This window comes from Amborella trichopoda, chromosome 3, assembly GCF_054954075.1.
Source record: "Amborella trichopoda isolate Santa Cruz 75 chromosome 3, AtrichopodaSantaCruz75HAP2 v2.0, whole genome shotgun sequence".
NCBI lineage: Eukaryota > Viridiplantae > Streptophyta > Magnoliopsida > Amborellales > Amborellaceae > Amborella > Amborella trichopoda.
Genome location: NC_142338.1, coordinates 49,141,628 through 49,163,238, shown reverse-complemented (window position 1 = coordinate 49,163,238; position 21,611 = coordinate 49,141,628). Strand labels below are relative to the sequence as shown.

Below are 21,611 nucleotides of genomic sequence, written 5' to 3'. Positions count from 1 at the left end.
CAAGAACATTGTCCCGAATACCCTGATCTGAACCTTCTAGAGCACAAACCAAACGATATTCTAACATAGAGTTCTCTCTGCCCTGATCAAAAAAAGGTTCACCTCCTCTGCCTCAGAACCATCACTGCCATGAACGACGGAGTCCCCTCGTTCGTAGCAGGTGGGGCACTCAACTCGAAGGACCAATTCCTCGACTCTCTTCATTAGATTCCCAAAATCTTTTCGTGTTGGTACAACTCCACAACCTTGGCCACGACTACCACATCTTAATTTAGTTGCCATGGCGCTTTGGAAGAGACGACTTTCTCTAATACCAGATGATGCAAATTCACACTAGGAAAAAATGGGAACCTTTGATTATATATGCTTATTTCTGGTAAGGTAGGAGGTAGGTAAGTCTTCTATTGTTCCGAGGCATCTAGCTTGCAAAAAGCGTTACATCCGAAACCTACATTCATAGAAAATGATGAATTGATTCGATCTTAAAAGGAAGGCAACAAGTCTAGCTTCAGAATTCACAAGAATTCAATGAAAAAATGCTTCAAAACAATTACTCAATTAAGAACCAAAACCCTAACTTAACCCTATTGACTTTATGTAGACCTCCTAATCATAATTCTAATGCAATTAGAACTCCTACTTAAACCCAAACTTTGACACTTTTGCCCTTGACTAAATAAACTAAGACAAAACCATCTTGTAAATGACCTTGAAAAAATACCCTGACTTTAGAAAAGCATGCTTTCTCGCTCCAATATCCAAATCGTTATTATGATCCCATTGCTGTTCTATGCTGATTTTGGACAGAAAATTAGGCTGAAAAACACCTCTAAATGCTTGAATGCAAGCCCTGAAGTTTGTCGTGTGTTGCCAGAATGCATAAGCAATGTTGCAAGCTTGTCAAAATCTGATTAATTCAAATTGTTGCAGTCAAGTATCATTTACAGCAGGTCCAAAACATAATAATATGCCATTGCTAACTTACAAAAAGGGGCATAGAGCAGCAACCGTTGACATAAACATTCGATTCCCTTCCATGAATGAAAGGACGTGTGGAGGTTCAAAGTGATATACAAGGAAGCAACAATAACTTGCAACCTCTAGATATGTAACAGTCTGGTGACGAAGAGGAGCCCATGTTATCTACAAAAGGTGAAACAGGCAATAACAGGAGTCGAACCCCAATGAAAATGATCAATAATCCCAATAAAAAATGGGTTAGTTATAAAGCACTCACCCTTCAATATCAAGTGTATATGACCGTGATACAAGAAAATGTGGTACCCCCAGTTACCTAGAGGCAAGAAACCACTACAGGCGGCTAGAAGCTATAAAGAAAGAAATATGGCTCTTCATGAGTGCCATACATAGGAAAATAGTTGATAAACCAGTTCATAAAAATATGCTTCGTTGCAATTGGGTGTTTAAAGTGAAGCATAAAGAGGGTGAAAGTACTGCAAGGTTCAAAGCCCGTCTTGTAGCAAATTTTGAAGAGGGTGAAAGTACTGAAAGGTTCAAAGCCCGTCTTGTAGCAAAAGGATCCATACAAGAACATAGTTTAAACTATGATGAGACCTGTAGTTATGTACTCAAAATGGGGGCGATAAGACTCATTCTTTCCTTTGTAACAACATAAGGTTGGCCATTATATTAACTAGATTTTGAGAATGCATTCCTCCATGGTGACTTGCAGGAAGAAGTATATATGGAGCAGCTGCTTGGCTATAGTGACGGTGATCCACAGTTGAAGGAACGAAGGCTAGAAAGAGCAAATGAGGAGTATGTGGACTGGAACAACCATCAAGGGTATGGTTTGAAAGATTTTCAAGAGAGCAAGTCCTTGGTTTCCAAAGAAGTCAAATTGATTGCTCACTATTCACTAACATGGGAAACATGAAATAAAATATATAAGAGTTGATGATATTGTGATCATTGGAACTTCAAAGGAACACAGAAGAGAGATTACAAAGTCTGTTTAGGAAGAAGCTTCAGATGAAAGACTTTGGGACCACTAAAGTACTTCTTGGGAGTACAAGTGCATAGAAGTGCCAACCAATTGATGCTAACATAGCAAAGTATATACACTTGACCTGCTTACTAGGAGTAGGATGAAAGAATGTATGCCAGCTCCAACTCTTGCTCCTATCGATCAGAAACTAAAGGAAAAAGAGAATGATATTTATGATGATCCAAAAAATATCGCAGCAATGTTGGAACTTTGTCATACCTCACGCTCACAAGGCCAGATAATGTCTTTGTCGTAAATCAAGTACTCACAACATGCATGACGCCAGAGTAGGACATATGGATACGGTCAAACAAATATTAAGTTACAGAAAAGGTACGATGAGTGATGAATTGAAATACCTTAGCTGTAGTAGCTTATCGGGGAAGACCTTGATAAAAGTACATCCGCTTCTATATAATATGCATTTCTTCATAGAAATCTTATTTCTTGGAGTAGTAAAAACAAATGACTGCTATGCACTCAAGTATTGAAGCAAGTTCGATGGCTACTTTTACATTGGAAACAGCATTAATTTGTCACCATCTCACTTCACTTGGCAAAAACATCTCAAGATCCTTAATGTATCGTGACTTCCAAAGCACAATACACATATCACTGAATCCAGTGATCATGGAAAAACAGAACTCATAGAAATAGATCAGAATTTTGATAGAGAAGAAGTATAAGACCAAGAAATTGAAGCCAAATTTGTTGGGACCCAAAATCAGATTATTGATATTGACCAAAATCAGGCATTGGTCTCTTAAGGCCAAGTTGTCCACGGTTTAAACTTCAAACCAAGGATCATTCACTTGGCTCGGGCTCAGGACTCGGCCCTGCCTTAGCCAAGTAATTTGGTCAATTCATACCGGCAGGAGTAATGTACAAAAGCCCAGAAAAAGGCTAAATTTCTGAGAAAGTTACAAGAGCTAAAAATAAAAAATAGTAAAAAAACAAATCAATAATAATACCTTAAGCAACATTAAAATTCCAAATAGCATGGCAAAATATGTAAAATATGGATTTAAAAATATTGATTTATAGCGGGAAACAATTTAAAAAAATCCAAAAGGGGAAAATATAAATATAGGCCATATGACAAGCAAAACTCACAAATCATTGTCAAAAACTTCAAAACTATATATGCAATATTTATACATTTATTTTACAAAAAAAAGTGTAATATTTCTAATTTTTATAGTTTTCTATTTTACCCAAGTTTGTACACAAGAACTCGGCTCAACAAGGGGCAGAGTCCAAGTGGATTGAGCCGAGTTTTAAAAGCTTGGTTCAAAAGGAGTGTTGATCAAATATACATATATACTTGTTTTATAAAAATCCAATAAAAACGGGAAAATATAAAAATAGGCCATATGACAAGCAAAACTCACAAACCATTGTTAAAAACTTCAAAATTATATATACAATATTTATGCATTTATTTTATAAAAAAATGTAATTTTCCTAATTTTTTATAGTTTTCTAATTTACCCAAGTTTGCACACATGAACTCGGCCCAACAAGGAATAGAGTTTAGAGTGGATTGAGCCAAGTTTTAAAAGCTTGGTTAAAACTTAAGGGTGGCTATTACAAAGTGATGCGCAGGGGCAGCATTGTGAATTTGTACTCGTAAAGGAGTGTTGAACAAATATATTTTTCTAAGGGGTATTAATATAATATTATACCCTAAGTTGTATGTATAAACATATTCATATAAGTATTAATGTAATATTATATCCTAAGTTGTATGTATATATATATATATATATAGGAAAATACTACAAAACACCTATAGGCGAAAATGAACAGTGATTTTGCCTACCCTTATTGCCGTCCAAAGTTCATCGCACGGTCACAATTGTTCGGTAGTGTTTCATTTTTCATTTTTTTCTACAAATCGGAATGATTTGAAATTTAAAGTGTGTGTACATCAAAAATAGGTGAATCTAGGAAAAATATCAAAAAACTATTTTACAAGAAATAAATTGACCAAAATACCCCCAAAAAGTTTCAGAGGTATTTTGGTCAAAAATATTTCACGAATTATTTTTTTATTAGGTGTGTCTCACTAAGATGTACACACGCTCCAAATTTCAGATTATTCTGATTTGTAGAAAACAAATGAGAAATGAAACACTATTGGGTAATCGTGACCATACGATGAACGTTGGACGGTGATAAGGGTAGGAAAAATCACTGTTCATTTTCGTCGATAGGCGTTGGGAAGACTTTTCCATATATATATATAGGAAAAAGCTGGGATTAGCCCACTAGCTCATATGAACATATTATCCCAATGGCCCAGATTGAATCTGGGCCGATCTGACAATCACGAATGTCCGGTAATGTTTGAATTTTTTTTTTTTTTTTTTCTACAAATCCAAATTTGAGGCGTGTGTTTATCAAAAATAGGTGAATCTTCGAAAAATATCAAAAATTATTTTACATGAAATAAATTGACCAAAATACCCCCAAAAAGTTTCAGAGGTATTTTGATCGTTTTGTTTTTCTCGAATAATTTTTTTTATATTTTTATTAGGTGCGCCTTGATGCGAAGAACACAATCTAAAATTTCAAGTGATTTGGATTTGTAGAGCAATAAATAAAATTCAAACACTATCGGACATCCGTGATCGTCAAATCGACCCAGATTCAATCTGGGCCATTGGGCTCCTATGTTCATATGAGCTAGTGGGCTAATCCCAGCTTTTTCCATATATATATATGGGAAAAGTTTATATAAGGTTGCAACCTTGAAAAGTAGAATTAGTGTTGCACCTCAAAAATCTATCGGAAAGGCTGTTTTAATGTTGAAAAACCCTCTATTTGATCATCTCGACATCGCGATGTATGAATATAAAAAAAAAAAGTTTTTGAGCCTCATAAATAGTGCATCTTGCAATACATTATCTAGGCCATCTATTTTCAAGGTTTTCATATGTTTATAGATCTCCTTGATTTTAACTATTTTTTGAGTTAAAAATTTTCTAATTAGATATGAAAATAGATTTTAAGATAATCCTAAGAATTTCTTAGAATAAAATTACATGTCATGATAAAATTTTGAGGTGCGTATTAATTAGATTGTTTAAGGTTGCAACCTTATAGAAACCACACCATATATATATATATATATATATATATGGGTTTTTATAAGGTTAACACCCCATGAAATCCTATAGGTTACATTTAGAAAGGGGCATAAACTGTCAAAATTACCTTAGTTGCCTTTTTCTATATTTTATAGCAATAAAATGATTAAGGGCATTTTTGTCATTCAAAAGGACATTATTGATATTTATACTAAAAGAGAAACGAAATGTTTATCATCTCGAGAAGGACAATTTTAAAATATTCATTGAAAGACAAGGAAATTTATATTAATGAAGTGACCAGAGTGTCACTTCATAATTACCCTTGTCTTTTGATGAAAATATCAACAATATCTTTTCTAATAACAAAAATGCCCTCATGTATTTTATTGGCATAGAATAAAAAAAAGGCAACTAGGGTAATTTTGACAGTTTACGCCCCTTTCTAAATGTAGCCTATAGGATTTCATGGGGTATTAACTATAGAGAAACCCATATATATGTATGCATAGAAGATGAAATGAGTAGTTTACCTTACTAATTAAAATGAGGGTGGAATGATTTACAACACCATCATCTCTCTCTCTCTCTCTCTCTCTCTCTCTCTCTCTCTCTCTCTCTCTCCAAACCTTATCCCTTATAGAAATCTTAACTAAAGCAATGCATGAACAAGTTGAATCGAATTATAAATGACAAAACAAAGGACCGTTCATAAAAAATATACATTATATATAAATGACATATCAAAGGAAAATAGAAGAGAACTCTCTATTTGTAAAAGAAACCCATTAGTGTTATATGTGAGACAGATCCAAGCCACATATATCAAAATTACATGGAAATGCAAACGATTAAGCAAACTCAATACCAGAACTATTGCAAGACGGTGATACTACTTATATTGAGGAATGTTTCATGAATTAAGAACTTTAGGAGGTGCTCAACATGTTGTAGTCTGGCATGTGTCAAGATTGATTCGCACCTTATTGATACTACAGACTCTATTGGCATGAAGATTATTTACATAGCCAACCATCATTAACCACTTACTTCATGGGTAATTTTTTTGGTTAGATATGGAGGATTTGGATACCTAAAACACATTATTGGCTATGACGCATGGACACTAGAATATGTTCAACATACAAGAACCAAAAATGATACAACACGGATAGCAATACTAGAAAATCCCGGGATACTTGTGAATATAAAACAATATGGATATAAAAAATATAATATTAAAACGATAAGGATATAAAAAATATAATATGGACGAAAAATGAAAATTAAGTATTACGATATGGTATAAAAATGCATCAATATGATATATATATATAGAGAGGAAAAGTCTTAAAAATGCCTATAGATAAAAATGAATAGTGTTTCGCCTCGCCACGGACTTGCTATGCCCATGGCGGTTTATTGAACGGACCCGCAACGGACGGCGCAATGTCTATGATGCTTCCGCATGAATTTTTTACCCCCACTGACCTAGCATGTACCGCCACGGACATGCTAGGTTCGTGGCGGTCGTTTTATCCATGCCGTCCGATTTTTTCAGACAGTGATGAGCCTATAGGCGAAATCACTGTAGCATTTCAACTACATGTATATACAAATAAATATATATACACACACACAAGCATGTGTGTGGAGGCGCACGCTTGTAAGTGTATGTATGTATGTAGGTATAATATAAACTACAGTATGTGTATTGATGTACCAGATAGGAAGCTTATATCCATATCTGGGCATCTTAGTTTGATGGTGATAGTCATCAGATCTCGGTCCCATCTCTCCAATTTCAGAAATTTGCAGTTGTGCAAAAGAGAACACCATGGAGAAGATAACAATATGATGCTTATTTGGGGGACCACAGGATTCACAAGTATCTAAGAAGGTATACATGGTTTGCCCCTCTGATGCATATGGATGAGAATTTGTCAACTCATGCATTTGCCACAACTTCCCAACTCCAACCAGGCAAATCATCAAATTTCAACAAATGTTTAACAACAACTGAGCTAAACTGGGCACTAGAAACATGATTCTTTGAAAGCAATAAAAAACAAAGAAAGATGTAAATGTCTAAAACTAGACAATCCACAACACTGACCTCTTATGCCAATTAATAAGATCATGCTGATTCTTCCCATCTTGCTTGTGGGACTCTGTTGGAGAAGCTGAATTATTCGAACCATGGTCCCTTGAATCATTTGTGGCACCTTATGAGAAGATAAGCAGTATATGAGATTGAGAGATAGGAGAGGGAGAGTTTGTCTTCGTAAATGCCTGTGGATAAGAGGGTACCACTATGCCTTTCATGCTCTGTGTGTGTGTGTGTGTGTGTGTGTGTGTGTGAGAGAGAGAGAGAGAATGTACACTCATGAAAAAAATAAAAAGAGCGTATGCGCATGAGGGAAAAGAGTATGTGTATTTTTGAGATACAAAAAGAGATTAAGAGCATGAGAGAGAGATGAGACTTGATCCATACTTTCATCCCAGTTAGAAAGCCATTATACAAGAAAACTGGCTCTAAACAGAATGCTGAGAAACATTCAAATCACCTGAAGGAGAAGTAGAAGCAGAAGATTCGGCCCCTGCATCATGAACTGGAAGAACCCCAATCAAGCCCTTCTCTTCTCTTTGCCAAAGCTCTTGCTCCACAAGCTTCACACTAGCATAGACATCAATGGTGCACCATTATCATTTCATTATGTCCAGAGAACCACCTAATATTATAGCAAATATTGCTGATCATTCGCCAAACCGAGGCACGCAATCACAATGGACATTATCAGCAAACTCTTAGAATTTATATATATTTCTTATACGACCATAAGATCGAATGTTCACACCCGATAGAAAAATACCACCAAACTTTTAAGAAAAAGAGGAGAAAATACCAAAGAGCAAGCTGGAGTTGCATTTCAGATAAATTTAATAGACCAATTGCTTATACAACCAAAATCAAATACATAACAGTTTTAAAAAAATAAGCAATAAAATAAAAAATTTATTTAAGGAGAAGCAAAATCCCCCAAAGAAAAAATCAAGAAACCATTTGGCAAGAAGTGCCTCTTAAGATTTGAAGGAAAATTCTAATATAAGGAATATAACACAGAGGTAATCAACCTTGCAAGTCTTAAGTCCCTAAAGCAGAAAAAGACACCACAAGTAGTTAATAAACAAAGAATGAGATCCAAATTTCAACTCCAATAAGATAGAAAGTTAAAATAATGGTCAATAACCTGGCTTCAGTAAGATAAATCTTTCAAATCAACAAAGGATAAGTAACTGTGAAGAGAAGACGGTTCAAAACCATGACCAAATCCCATAGGAATAACAACAATGATAATGATCACCATTTGATTTGAACAACTCAATGTTTAAGTTCCACAGCTAGTGGCCCTACAGGGCTTTGTTTCAACCGTATTCAGATAATATGATTTGAAATTCGACAAAAATAAAAGAAAACCGTAAAGACAAACTGGGCAAAACCCACTAAATAAATGTTCTTAATTGTAATAATTGGGTCGACCTCTGTATTCAAGTTGTGTAAAACTCTTCTTTGTCTCGATCCCCAAAGTTTTCAGGTTCAAACCCAAATTACCCAATTAAAAGGAGGCGAAAAAAGGAAAGTTCAATTAAAAGATAGATTCGATCAAAGTTATCCTAAAATAAAAACAAAACAAGGAAATAAACCCAAATGGAGAATTCACCCAAAGAATGGAAAAGTTTATATAAGGTTGCAACCTTAAAATGTAGAACTACGGATGCACCTCAAATATCCATCGAAAAAAGTTGTTTTAACATTGAAAAACCCTCTAATTGATCATCTCGACATTGAGATGTATGACTATGAAAAGAAAAAACAAGAGGATTTTGAGTTCCAAAAATGTTGCATCTTACAACACATTATCTAGACCGTCCATTTTCAAGATTTTCATATGTTTATAGATCTATTTGATTTTAATCATATTTGGAGTTTAAAATTTCATATTTAGATTTAAAAATAGATTTGGAGATAAACTTAAGAATATTTTACATCAAAATTATATGTTATGATAAAATTTGGAGGTGCACCTCATATTGGATTGTTTAAGGTTGCAACCATATGGAAACCACACCCCCCAAATATTATACAGACTTCTCAATGGCTCCTAGAATAAAAAGTACGATATTAGATGAATAATTTTACTTTCAGGCTGGAACCCCAAGTCCCCAACTCACCAAACCAATATTATTTCAGCAAATTAGAAAATAAGAATAAAAAAAAAACACCAAAACTCAATCTTTGTAGCTTTCAAGACCAACACAAAGAAACACACACATAGGCATGAAATTAGTTTTCAGGCTCGACCCAACTCACAAAATTCAGAGGCAACTGGGTGAACACCAAAATACAATCAAATTGAAGTTAAAACGCATAGAAAATAAACTAGTTTTCGGGCCAGGACACAACTTACAATGTCAAATCTTCTGGAACAGTGCACGTAATGATGGGATCGCATAACCCAGTTCATCATTGAAACCCAAAAACGAAAAAACAAAAAAAAAGACCAAAAGGCTCAGACCCAACTTACAAAATCCAAAAAACAAAAAAGCAAAAGAAAATTCCAAACATCACATTCAGAGGCTACTAAGGAAACACCAAACACAAACCAAAAATGGATGAAATCACACATAAAAATGAAGAGAATTTTCAGGCCTGTACCCAACTCACAAAACCCAAAAAATAAAGAAAAAGAAAAATCAAAACACCAAATTCAGAAGCAACTAAGGAAACACCAAAACACAAACCAAAATGAAGAAAAGCACACATATAAATGAAATTAATTTCCAGGCTCGGACCCAACTCACAAGACCCAAGAAAGCCAAAAAGGAAAAGAAAATTCAAAACGCCAAATTCAGGGGCAATTGAGGAAACACCAAAACACAAACCATACATTGGTTCCATGAATTGAGGGAAAATAAATGAACGCCCATGAAATTAACCCCAGAACAAATACAACAGGTTTTCATGTAATGGAGATATCACCCAGAGAGAGGGAGAGATTAAAAATTAATGGAGAGTTAAACTACCTTGTAGGTGAAGTGCAGCGAATTCTAACGATGGAACCAGGAAGCAAGACCTTGTTCCTGAATGGAAGAATAGCCAGCCGACCGGGCAATTCAACCATTTCTGCCATTTCTACTAAAAAATTAGCAAATAATCACCAAAAAAACAACGCAAGTAACCTCCTCAAAACCGACCCAAATATATATTTACTCTCTCTAGAAGAGTATGACCTTCAAGGCCCCTCCCTCCCTCCCTATCTATAACTTCGGCTGGCCTCCAAGGGCGCGTCTCTCTCTCTCTAGAACTCTGGCCTTCATGGCCCCCCCCTCTCTCTCTAAATATGAGATGAGACGTGAGTTGAATGAAGCCACCTCCCACCTGCAAAAACTAAATACGTCACCTAATGCAAAGTTATTCTCAATTAATATCTGGTAGTTTGGGCATTATATGCTCCCGCGGGAGCAACTCACTCCCTGTGCTAAAACCCAATTTAAGATATCTTTGTGGGCAACAATTTTAGGGACGTAACGTCCCATCGACCGGCCTCAAAATAAATATACGGACATCGTGTTAGATTTTATCTGGCAATCCATTTTAAAATTTTCAAGAATTTATACGTCTATCTGTGCCATTTTTTGAACTTTTAAATTTTATAATTAATTATAAAAATAAATTTTCAAGTCAACATAATGATTTGTAATTTAAAAACTACATCTTGCATGATGTGAAGGTGTGTCTTACTTTGATTATGTGAAGTTGACGCTTTATGTAGAATATATATTATAATTTATTGCATGTTTAGATGACAATTAATTTTATCTAGAAGAAACATCTTATATGAAATAATGTGCTTTGAAAAATATTAATTTGTTCATTGTTTGTATTATACTTTAAGTAGTATTATTTAATTATTTACCGTTTGTTGCAATTTTCAGCTATTTCCGGGTATTGTTATGCTAAAAATATGTGGTTTCATCGAAATCACTTTGAATAAAGTAAAATCACCTTAAAAAAAAAAAAAAAAAAAACTTATATCAAAAACTACATGAAAGCGTACCATATATCCCCACCTACATATATTTTATTTATGTTTCTCATCTCCCAGTCATCCAATCTGGATGGATAGTTAAAATAGCTTCAGCCATAATGCCATGAGTAAGCTAATAATCATTTGATCTAGATCTAACATCTCAAAATATTTCTATAGTATCTTTTATATAAATCATATGAATATGAAATTTAAGGCATGTCATTATCTCAATGGGCGCACCTAAGAAAATATTTTTTGATAAAATAAAAAGACCAAAATATCCCTAATTTTCAAAGGTATTTTGGTCAGTTTATTTTGTCCAGAACATTTTTTATATTATTCATTAGTGCGAACTTAAGAGATGATCAAACGCCCCAAATTTGGAGTCAGTATTATTTCTATTAAAAAAAAAAAGTATAAGCTTGACATTACGATTGGGACCATGTCAGCCATCCATTCAAATCGAACGGCTGGGAGATTGAGAATATAAGTAAAATATATATGGGTGGAGATGTATAATAAGCTTCCCAAAGAGTATAACTTTATAATGCACACTACTAAATAATAGATAATTCACGATCAGGATTAACTTTGTCGAAAACAATGAATTATTAGTGATTATTAGTACATTCAAACATTATTCCAACTATTTGAGGTCGGGTATCTGAATCATGTTCTGTCATTTTACTCTATTAAAGGCCACACCCTCAGTCAGATCATAAATATGAGTACAAGATTCATGAAAATATATGGTAGAGTTTTACACCGGCTACCTAACACAACCATCCTCCCTTATCTGGTCTTAGGACTGGCCATGGCGGAGTTATAATATTGATGTTATACATAAACGATATATGTGTGTATAGGAAAAATAATATATTAAGAATGACCTAACCTATCCTATTTGTAGTTGTCAAATCTAAGCGTTTAAGAACTCAAAAAGTCTGACATTATATTTATGAAAATGATCTCTTCTAGTTCTAGACTCATTTGAAAATTCCATATGGTGCAAATCCTCATAAGTGAAGATCTTGTGGCGGAAGGTTGATAAACAATATGCTCCCGCAAAATAACCCTGAATTCATTCTAATCTTTTTGTCCTTGTTAAAATATTTGACAAATATCTAAACTTTTTACATTTGATAGATGGTGGATGTCTACAACTTGAGTCACAAATTCTCTCTTTATGTCTCTTGTACAAGTCAAGATTTTTAAGGTACAAATAAATGGGATCATATGTGGTCTGGTCACCACCCACCATCCAACAATTGGACGGTGAAAATTGGGGTAGCGGGGCCAGAGCATGCATCGACCTTGAGTTGGATGTGTGGATACAGTGAATATAAACGTAATCCGCGTAGTCTATTCAGCGTCTAAAACGTCTTTGCATTTTCTTGCTCAATATCCAATATCCAACTTTTGTAGGATGTGGTATAGAAGCCCTCAGTATAGAATGGTAGATAAATAATATTTTATTTAAATTTTCGTTTCTCGAATTAACCATGAAATTCCATTGTGTTTTTAAGGACCATGCGACATGGCCCAGCTGTGGCCCTCATGGGCGTCATTAATATTTGGATGGTGGATAGGAATGATATCTAGGCTTGGGTGGTCAGGATGGCAGGGTGTCATATCCTAACATCTAGACTATTAGTCCTACTAAGTCTAAAGTTAACATTCACAAAAGGGTGCGGTGTGGTTCAATTAAAGCGCACCTTCAAATTTTATCATAACATATAATTTTGGGGTAAAATATTTTTAGGATTATCTGAAAATCTATCTTTATACTTAATTATAATATTTAAAAATCAAAAAATGGTTAAAATCAAGTAGATATATAAACATATGAAAATTTCGAAAATAGACGGTCTAGATAATATGTTGTAAGATGCACTATTTTTGGGACTCAGGCTCTTTTTCTTCTTTTTTTTCATAATCACACATCTCGATGTCGAGATGATCAATTAGAGGGTTTTTCAATATTGAAACAACATTCTTCAATGGATTTTTGAGGTGCATCTATAATTCTACATTTTAAAGTTGCAACCTTATATAAACTTTTCCCCTCACAAAATAAATGCTGGGATGGGCCATATCTATTGTGATGTATATATTCCATATGCATTTTAAGGGTGACTTTTTGGAGAGAGCTTGTAGGATAAGACACCTAGTCAGGGTATTGGTATTATGCAAGGCAGAAGCTTAGGATAATTCTTTTTTTATTAGAGTTCATGGTGATATCCATGTTAATCTAATTCAGTCTTTTATTTGGAATGTTAATTATTGGAATGTTAATTAGTAAAGCAAATTCTTCTCGAAGTAATATGAGCCTTGTGTTAGTAAAGAATAAAATCTTACACACCTTTTGGAGCTGGCTATCAGTCATGAGGAATGATTTGGGATATCTAAAGTTGATGTTGTTCTTAATTTGCCAAATTTGATCAACATTAGAATCATTAAAGCAAGGCCTAAAGCTAGATGAGAACCACTTGTTTTTGGAAGTGTTAAATTAAAATTTGATGGAATTTCCTTTGAAAATCCGATGGCTGTGAGCATTAATGGAGTTGTTAAAGATCATGAAGGTTCTATCATTTTTTGCTATGTTGGACCTTGTGGTCATATGATTGCTATGACGCAAAACTTTGAGCCTTATTTACATCGTTTGAAGCTCTTACGGGAGAGACAGATTGACGGTATTTTGTAATGTGGAAAGAGATTCTCTAAATGTTATCAAATAGTGTAGGACATAATTCATACCTCCTTAAAGGCTCAATTCTTTGTAGTTACAAATAATGGATTGTTGCAATGTTTTAGAGGTTAGTTTCATTTATGTGTACCGGGAGGCAAATGAGATGGCGGATATTAGCAAAGCAAAGAATGCTTTAGGCAACCTTGTTCTTGATGTTTCTTTTTTCACTTTATTTGATTGTAACACAATACTTTGATCAATAAAATTCGTAATTTTGTCAAGGAGAGAGACTTAAGGATGTGGTGCGGCGCTGCATGGTGAAAGCTTAGGATAATTTTTTCCATTTGAAATTAAGGGTAATTGTCACACCTCAAGAATTTACAATACTGTTATTCCTGAGATGTGACAGACAAAACATATATACATCTATTGATAGGACAAATTTACAGTGGCGAGGTCTTACAAAGTAAATAAAGAAAGCTAGCACAACAACAGTATCTTCCAAGGTTGATCTTGACTAGCACTCAAAATGAATCTGCAGTTATCTTGAAAAAAATGTTTACCATAGTTTGATGAGTTTAGCTACTCAGTAAGTGATCATCATAATCTTAAAAATAATCATGATTGAAAGATATCAATATTTTCCAAAATGAGATCTATTAACAGAAATGCATCAACAACTTCACTTTAAATAAATGCATAATTAAGTATAATCCGAGTAATTAAAATGCTTATAACACTTTTAACGGCAGTGCATAATTCAAAGGATTTCACAAAATACCCTACTGGCGTCCCAAGTAGGTCACCTATATACCCCATCAGCGTCCTTATGGGTCCACTTAATCCCTATCGGCGTCCCAGATAGGTCCACTTAATCCCTGCAGGTCCACTTATACCTCACCGGCGTACCTGATGAGTCCACTTAATCCCTACCGGCCTCCCAGATAGGTCCACTTATACCTCACCGGCGAACCGGATGAGTCCACTTGCATACTTAAATTATTTCTAAATCTCTTTAAACATTCGAAAACAGCAATATCATGTACGCAACATATCACTGAAATCATTAATATGAATTTCACTTAAACCATTAATAACAGTCACTTTCTATAACATTTCAAAAATAACCAATCAAATATTTTGGGCTCAAATTTAGAAAGGTAACAGTTTGTAAAGGCATTCTAGCATAATTGCCAATTTAATATGTATAGAAAAACTCTTATAGAAATTCAAGAATACGGAATTATCACAATTTATGGGATATCAATCCACAAATAAACATTTCACAACAATACTATAATCAATTGTAAAAATGTCAATTTTTAAATAATAAGGCAGTCATTTGCACATGAATTTTACAATGTCTAAATATTCAAAACAGTAGAAAGAAATATCACAATTTTACTAAAAGCAGAAATATCACGTTTATTTCTAATAATTTGATAGTATCTAAAATTTTCTAACCATAGCCAAGAAAAATAAATAAATTTATTTTTCTAAGAATTTATAGCATTTAAAATTTCTAACATAGATAACATATCACAATTTTTATTAAAAAGATTATTTTTCAAGATAATGAGGTCGTGTGTGCATAAAATTTATCGCACCTAAAATTCATGATAATAAGTAGAAATAATTATTTCATTTTATTTTTAAAAAGAAGGGATTATTTTTCGAGACAATGAGGTCACTTACACATAAAACTGATAAAATAAAGATCCTAGACGGAAATATCACTATTTATTAAAAATAGACTATTTTTCAGGAAGACGATGTCACTTACCTAAAATATTTGAGAGGGAGCTTCCGATAAAAATTCGGCTAGGGAGAGGAGCTCACTGTGTTTCGACCAAAAAGGGAAAGATTTCAAAAGTTTTCTAGGGTGGGAGTCCTCGCCTCTCGTATTTAAACTCGTACGACACCTTATTATAATATTTTATTAAGTGACACCTCATAAACGAGGTGTAACCGTTAAAATACCCCTCATATGCTTAAAGCCTACGTCCACTTGACGTGGCAAGGCAGGAGCAAACAAAAGAAACTTAACCAAAAGATTTTGAAAACAGTGATGGTCCCTAAGGACCATCATGCTCATATAGACCATCACTTATTAAGAGTTTTTTTCCTTCTTTTTTATTTTTATTTTTTATTTTTTACTTCTTTTTTTAAATTTTAGAATTATTACATTCTTCCCCCTTTAAAGAAATTTAGTCCTCTAAATTTATGTACCTGATTATTGAAAAAGATAGGGATATTTTTTATTTTTTTTCTCATATTCTTTCAACTTCATTATTATTTTAAGTACATTTTTTTAAAAAAAATTTCTTAATAATCTTAAACCTATTGCTCTGATACCATAATTGTCACACCCCAAGAATTTACAATACTGATATTCCTGAGATGTGACAGTCAAAACATATATATATCTCTTGATAGAACAAATTTACACTGACGAATTCTTACAAAGTAACAAAAAAAAAGCTTAGACACAACTACAATATCTTCCAAAGTTGCCCTTGACGAGTACTCAAAATGAAGCCGCAGTTATCCTGAAAAATGTTTACCATAGTTTGATGAGTTTGGCTACTCAGTAAGTGATCATCATAATCCTAAAAATAATCATGGTTGAAAGATATCAATATTTTTCAAAATGAGATCTATTAACAGAAATGCGTCAACAGTTTCACTTTCAATAAATGCATAATTAAGTATAATCCGAATAATTGAAATGCATATAACACTTTAACGGTAGTGCATAATTCAAAGGATTTCACAAAATACCCTACTGGCGTCCCAAGTAGGTCACCTATATACCTCATCAGCGTCCTGATGGGTCCAGTTAATCCCTATCGGCATCCCAGATAAGTCCACTTAATCCCTGCAGGTCCACTTATACCTCACCGGCATACCGGATGAGTCCACTTAATCCCTACCGGCGTCCCAGATAGGTTCACTTATACCCACCGGCGAACCGGATGAGTCCACTTGCATACTTAAATTATTTCTAAATATCTTTAAACATTCGAAAGCAGCAATATCATGTACTCAACATATCACTGAAATCATTAATATGAATTTCACTTAAACCATTAATAACAGTCACTCTCTATAACATTTCAAAAATAACCAATCAAATATTTTGGGCTCAAATTTAGAAAGGTAGCAGTTTGTAAAGGCACTCTAGCATAATTGCCAATTTAATATGTATAGAAAAACTCTTATAGAAATTCAAGAATACGGAATTATCACAATTTATGGGATATCAATCCACAAATAAACATTTCACAACAATACTATAATCAATTGCAAAAATGTCAATTTTTAAATAATAAGGCAGTCATTTGCACATGAATTTTACAATGTCTAAATATTCAAAACAGTAGAAAGAAATATCACAATTTTACTAAAAGCAGAAATATCACGTTTATTTCTAATAATTTGATAGTATCTAAAATTTTCTAACAATAGCCAAGAAAAATAAATAAATTTATTTTTCTAAGAATTTACAGCATTTAAAATTTCTAACATAGATAAAATATCACAATTTTTATTAAAAAGATTATTTTTCAAGATAATGAGGTCGTTTGCGCATAAAATTTATCGCACCTAAAATTCATGATAATAAGCAGAAATAATTATTTCATTTTATTTTTAAAAAGAATGGATTATTTTTCGAGACAATGAGGTCACTTACATATAAAACTGATAAAATAAAGATCCTAGACGGAAATATCACTATTTATTAAAAATAGACTATTTTTCAGGAAGACGAAGTCACGTACCTAAAATATTTGAGAGGGAGCTTCCGATAAAAATTCGGCTAGGGAGAGGAGCTCACTGTGTTTCGACCAGAAAAGGAAAGATTTCAAACGTTTTCTAAGGTGGGAGTCCTCGCCTCTCGTATTTAAACTCTTACGACACCTTATTATAATATTTTATTAAGTGATACCTCATAAACGTGGTATAAACGTTACAATACCCCTCATATGCTTAAAGCCCACGTCCACTTGGCAAGGCAGGAGTAAACAAAAGAAACTTAACCAAAAGATTTTGAAAATAGTGATGGTCCCTAAGGACCATCATGCTCATATAAACCATCACTTATTAAGAGTTTTTTTTCTTCTTTTTTATTTTGATTTTTTATTTTTTACTTTTTTTTTTAAATTTTAAAATTATTACAGTAATGTACCTCTTAATCCTCCTATAATAAATGCCTATTGAATTAGAAAAGGAAATTCTCCTTCCCAATAGCATATTTCAAGGTTCGAAATTTTTTTGATCCATATCGAAATCGTCTGATTTGGATCGAGTATCATCGTCACCTTTCCAAATCCCTCGTGTCCCCCCCTAAAGCCAGCCGGTCCAAGCTGCTCTATACCGGTCCTAATGAACCAGATTTTTCAATAATTTTTCCATAAAAAGTATTGTGGTGGTGCCCACCAACTTCACTTATATAGCAACAATCATGATGCTTACCTCATGAGCAATAGGCTTTTATACCTATCATGCTTACCTCATGAGCAATAGGCTTTTATACCTATCATGCTTACCTCATGAGCAATAGGCTTTTATACCTATCATCACGGATACCTCATAAGAAACACCTTTTAATAGTGTCTTAGGGTTCATACCTTTTATGGTGGCAATTTCTCCCACAATCCTCCCCTATGGGATATCTTAAACCACTACTTAAAAATTAGATATTTATATGTTTGTATTTCCATTAAGTCTCTCTCTCTTACTTCTACATTTCCATTAACATCTCTCTTGCATATACAAGGGCATAATCCATCTACAAAAATGCAATAGTCTGTAAAATAATTTTTTTTTGACTTATAATATTTATTTAATTTTTTTACAATTAACAAAAAATAAAAGTACAAATAGTTAAGTTTTAATTATATATAATTACAAAAAAATCCATATGTATGAATATAATAATGTAAAAATTATTATCTTATTTACTATAATTAAGTCAAAGTTGTTATTGCTATATTGAAATTTTCATTGTTATAAATATATTAACACATCACATAATTTAATGTATTAAATTGTTGCGTTAGTATTAAATTTTTATTGTTATATAGATTGTGTTATTTTTATATTTAATATAGATTGTAATTTTAAATTAACATATTTATAACTTACACATATATTAATAAATAACATATTGTTAATTTTTAATTTTTATAATAACTTATTTTATAGAACAACAAAAATTTAATATAATTTAAAATTGTATTAAGTTGTTATTATTATATAAAATATATAACCTCTTGTTCATATAATTTTGAGGCATACATGAAATGACTCTGTGAATTATCAAACAATTCAATGAGTGGCACCAACACGTTGAAGAGGAAGAACAACTCCATGTTTCATTTTGATATTTGGTTGTATCTTAATTACTATATGTTTGATTTTAAACTATATATTTATATCCATGATGATTACTATCAGTGATATGAATGAATGGTTAACATATATCCATATAGGAAAGCAATGTCTTAGTATTCATGTATTTTTACAAACTAATGAAAGTACATAATGCATCACTCCCAAAATATTTAAAAACTCAAAAAGCACTATTTTTAGAAATTTTTTGGGCCAAAACCCATCAATCTGCCCGATTCTTTAATTGCCGATATGCCGATCTGATGGAGTTGTTAGAGATCATAAAGGTTCTATCATTTTTTGTTATGTTAGCCCTTGTGGTTGTGTGATCGCTAATGAGGCAAAACTTCGAGCCTTATTTTACAATGTTTGAAACTCTTAAGGGAGACAGATTTTTGGTGCTCTAAACTATGGAAAGAAATAACCGCTCAGTTCTTTATAGTTACGAATAATAGACTGTTGAAGTGCAATTTCAGACATGTTTATCGGGAGGCAAATGGGATGGCAGACATTAGCAAAGCAAGCAAATGCTTTAGGCAATAGAGTTCTTAATATTTATTATTATCATTATTTAATTGTAACACATTACTTTGATCAATAAAATTTGCAATTATGTCAAAATTTCTTTTTTTGAGAAAGAGACCTTTGGGGGGAGAGACTTAAGGATGCGGCACGGCTTTCCATGGTGGAAGCTTAGGATAATTTTTTCCTTTTAGAATGAAAGGAAATGTTCCTCTTAATCCTCTTAGTAATAAATGTCTATTTAGTTAGAGAAAGAAATTCTCCTTTTCAATAGGATATTTCAAGATTTGAAAAATTGTTGATTCGGATCAAAATCACTCGATCCGGATCAAGTATTGTTGTTACTGTTCTAGTTCCCTTGTGTCACCCTAGAACCGGCCGGTTCACACTGGTCCATATCAGTTCTTTGCTAGAGAACCGGAGAGAGAACCGATTGGTTCCTAATGAACCAAAATTTTTTAACAATTTTCTCAAAAAAAATATTGTGGTAGGGCCGAGCAACTTCACTTGTATAAGCAACTGTCATAATGCTTACATCATCATGATTACCTCATGAGCAATAAGCTTTTACACCTATAATCACGCTTACCTTATGAGAAACACATTTGATTAATGATGTGGGGTCACACCTTTACTGGTGGCATTTTCTTCCACATTCCTCCCATATGAGATATTTCCAAACTCTACTTCAAAGTTAAATATTTACATGTCTACGTTTCTATTAACTCTCTCTCTCTCTCTCTTGTTTCAACATTTCCATTAACATCTCTCTTTCTCTCTTGTGCTTATACAAGGGCAAGTTCGTCAATAAAAATGAAATAGTCTATAAAATAAAATTTATTTATTTATTAGATAAATAAAATTTATTTCTTTTTTATAATTTATAAAGAAATAAAAGTACATATAATTAAGTTTTAATTATATATAATTGTAAAAAGAAATTCTATATAATTAATTTACAAAAATTAGTATAATTTACAAAACATTAGCCAAAGGTTAGGACCGTTTTCAGCCCACCATTCCCAGGACCCTGCTTAGGTAGGAATAGCGCTTGGTCACGACCCTTTTTTTATATTGAAATTATTATTATTTATTTGTTTATCTTAATAAATTATTAAACTTTTGTTAGTATAGTCATGTGAATATGATTACATTAAAACTATGTTAATATTATTATGTTAAATGAATTTAATTATGTACAAATTGTTAACTTATTTACTATACTTATGTTAAAATTATTATTGTTATATTTAATTTTTTATTGTTATAAATACATTAAGACATCACATAATTTAATGTATTAAATTGTTGTGTTATTAATAAATTGCTATTGTTAAATAAATTATGTAATTTTAATATTTAATATAGATTGTACTTTTAAATTAATATATTTATAACTTACACTATATTAATAAATAACTTATTGTTAATTTGTTATTGTTATAATAACTTATTTTATAGAACAATACAAAATTAGTAGAATTTTAAATTGTATTAAGTTGTTATTGTTATATAGAATATGTAACAAGTTGTTCAGACAATTTTGAGGCATACATGAAACAACTTGCAGAATTGTCGAGACAATTTAATGAGTAGTACCAACACGATGAAGAGGAAGACAATGACGTATTTCATTTTAGTATTAGGTTGTATCTTAATTGTTGTATGTTTCATTTTAGACCATGTAAACTATGTTGATTATTCTAAGCTCTTTTTTTTCAGTGATATGAGTGAATGGTTAACAGACATCTAGATAGGAAAATCTCTTAGTATTCACGTATTTTTACAAAATAATGAAAGTACATAATGCATCA

General features: G+C 32.6%; 1 protein-coding gene across 3 annotated transcripts in view; it reads right to left on the bottom strand.

The window, feature by feature from the left end:
• The window catches only part of LON2 (lon protease 2), a 29,837-nt gene extending 19,274 nt beyond the window's left edge, over window positions 1-10,563 (bottom strand). The window contains exons 1-3 of one of the 3 annotated variants that reach the window (XM_006853953.4): window positions 10,186-10,563; window positions 7,668-7,777; window positions 7,217-7,325 (exon numbers count right to left, since the gene is read on the bottom strand). In XM_006853953.4, the coding sequence (XP_006854015.1) occupies window positions 7,217-7,325; window positions 7,668-7,777; window positions 10,186-10,292 (326 nt within the window). In that variant the 5' untranslated portion in view covers window positions 10,293-10,563. Of the gene's footprint in view, window positions 1-7,216; window positions 7,326-7,667; window positions 7,833-10,185 lie in introns of all 3 variants that reach the window. The other 2 variants (XM_088861078.1, XM_088861079.1) reach the window with 2 other exon arrangements.
• Between the last annotated feature and the right edge of the window lie 11,048 nt (window positions 10,564-21,611).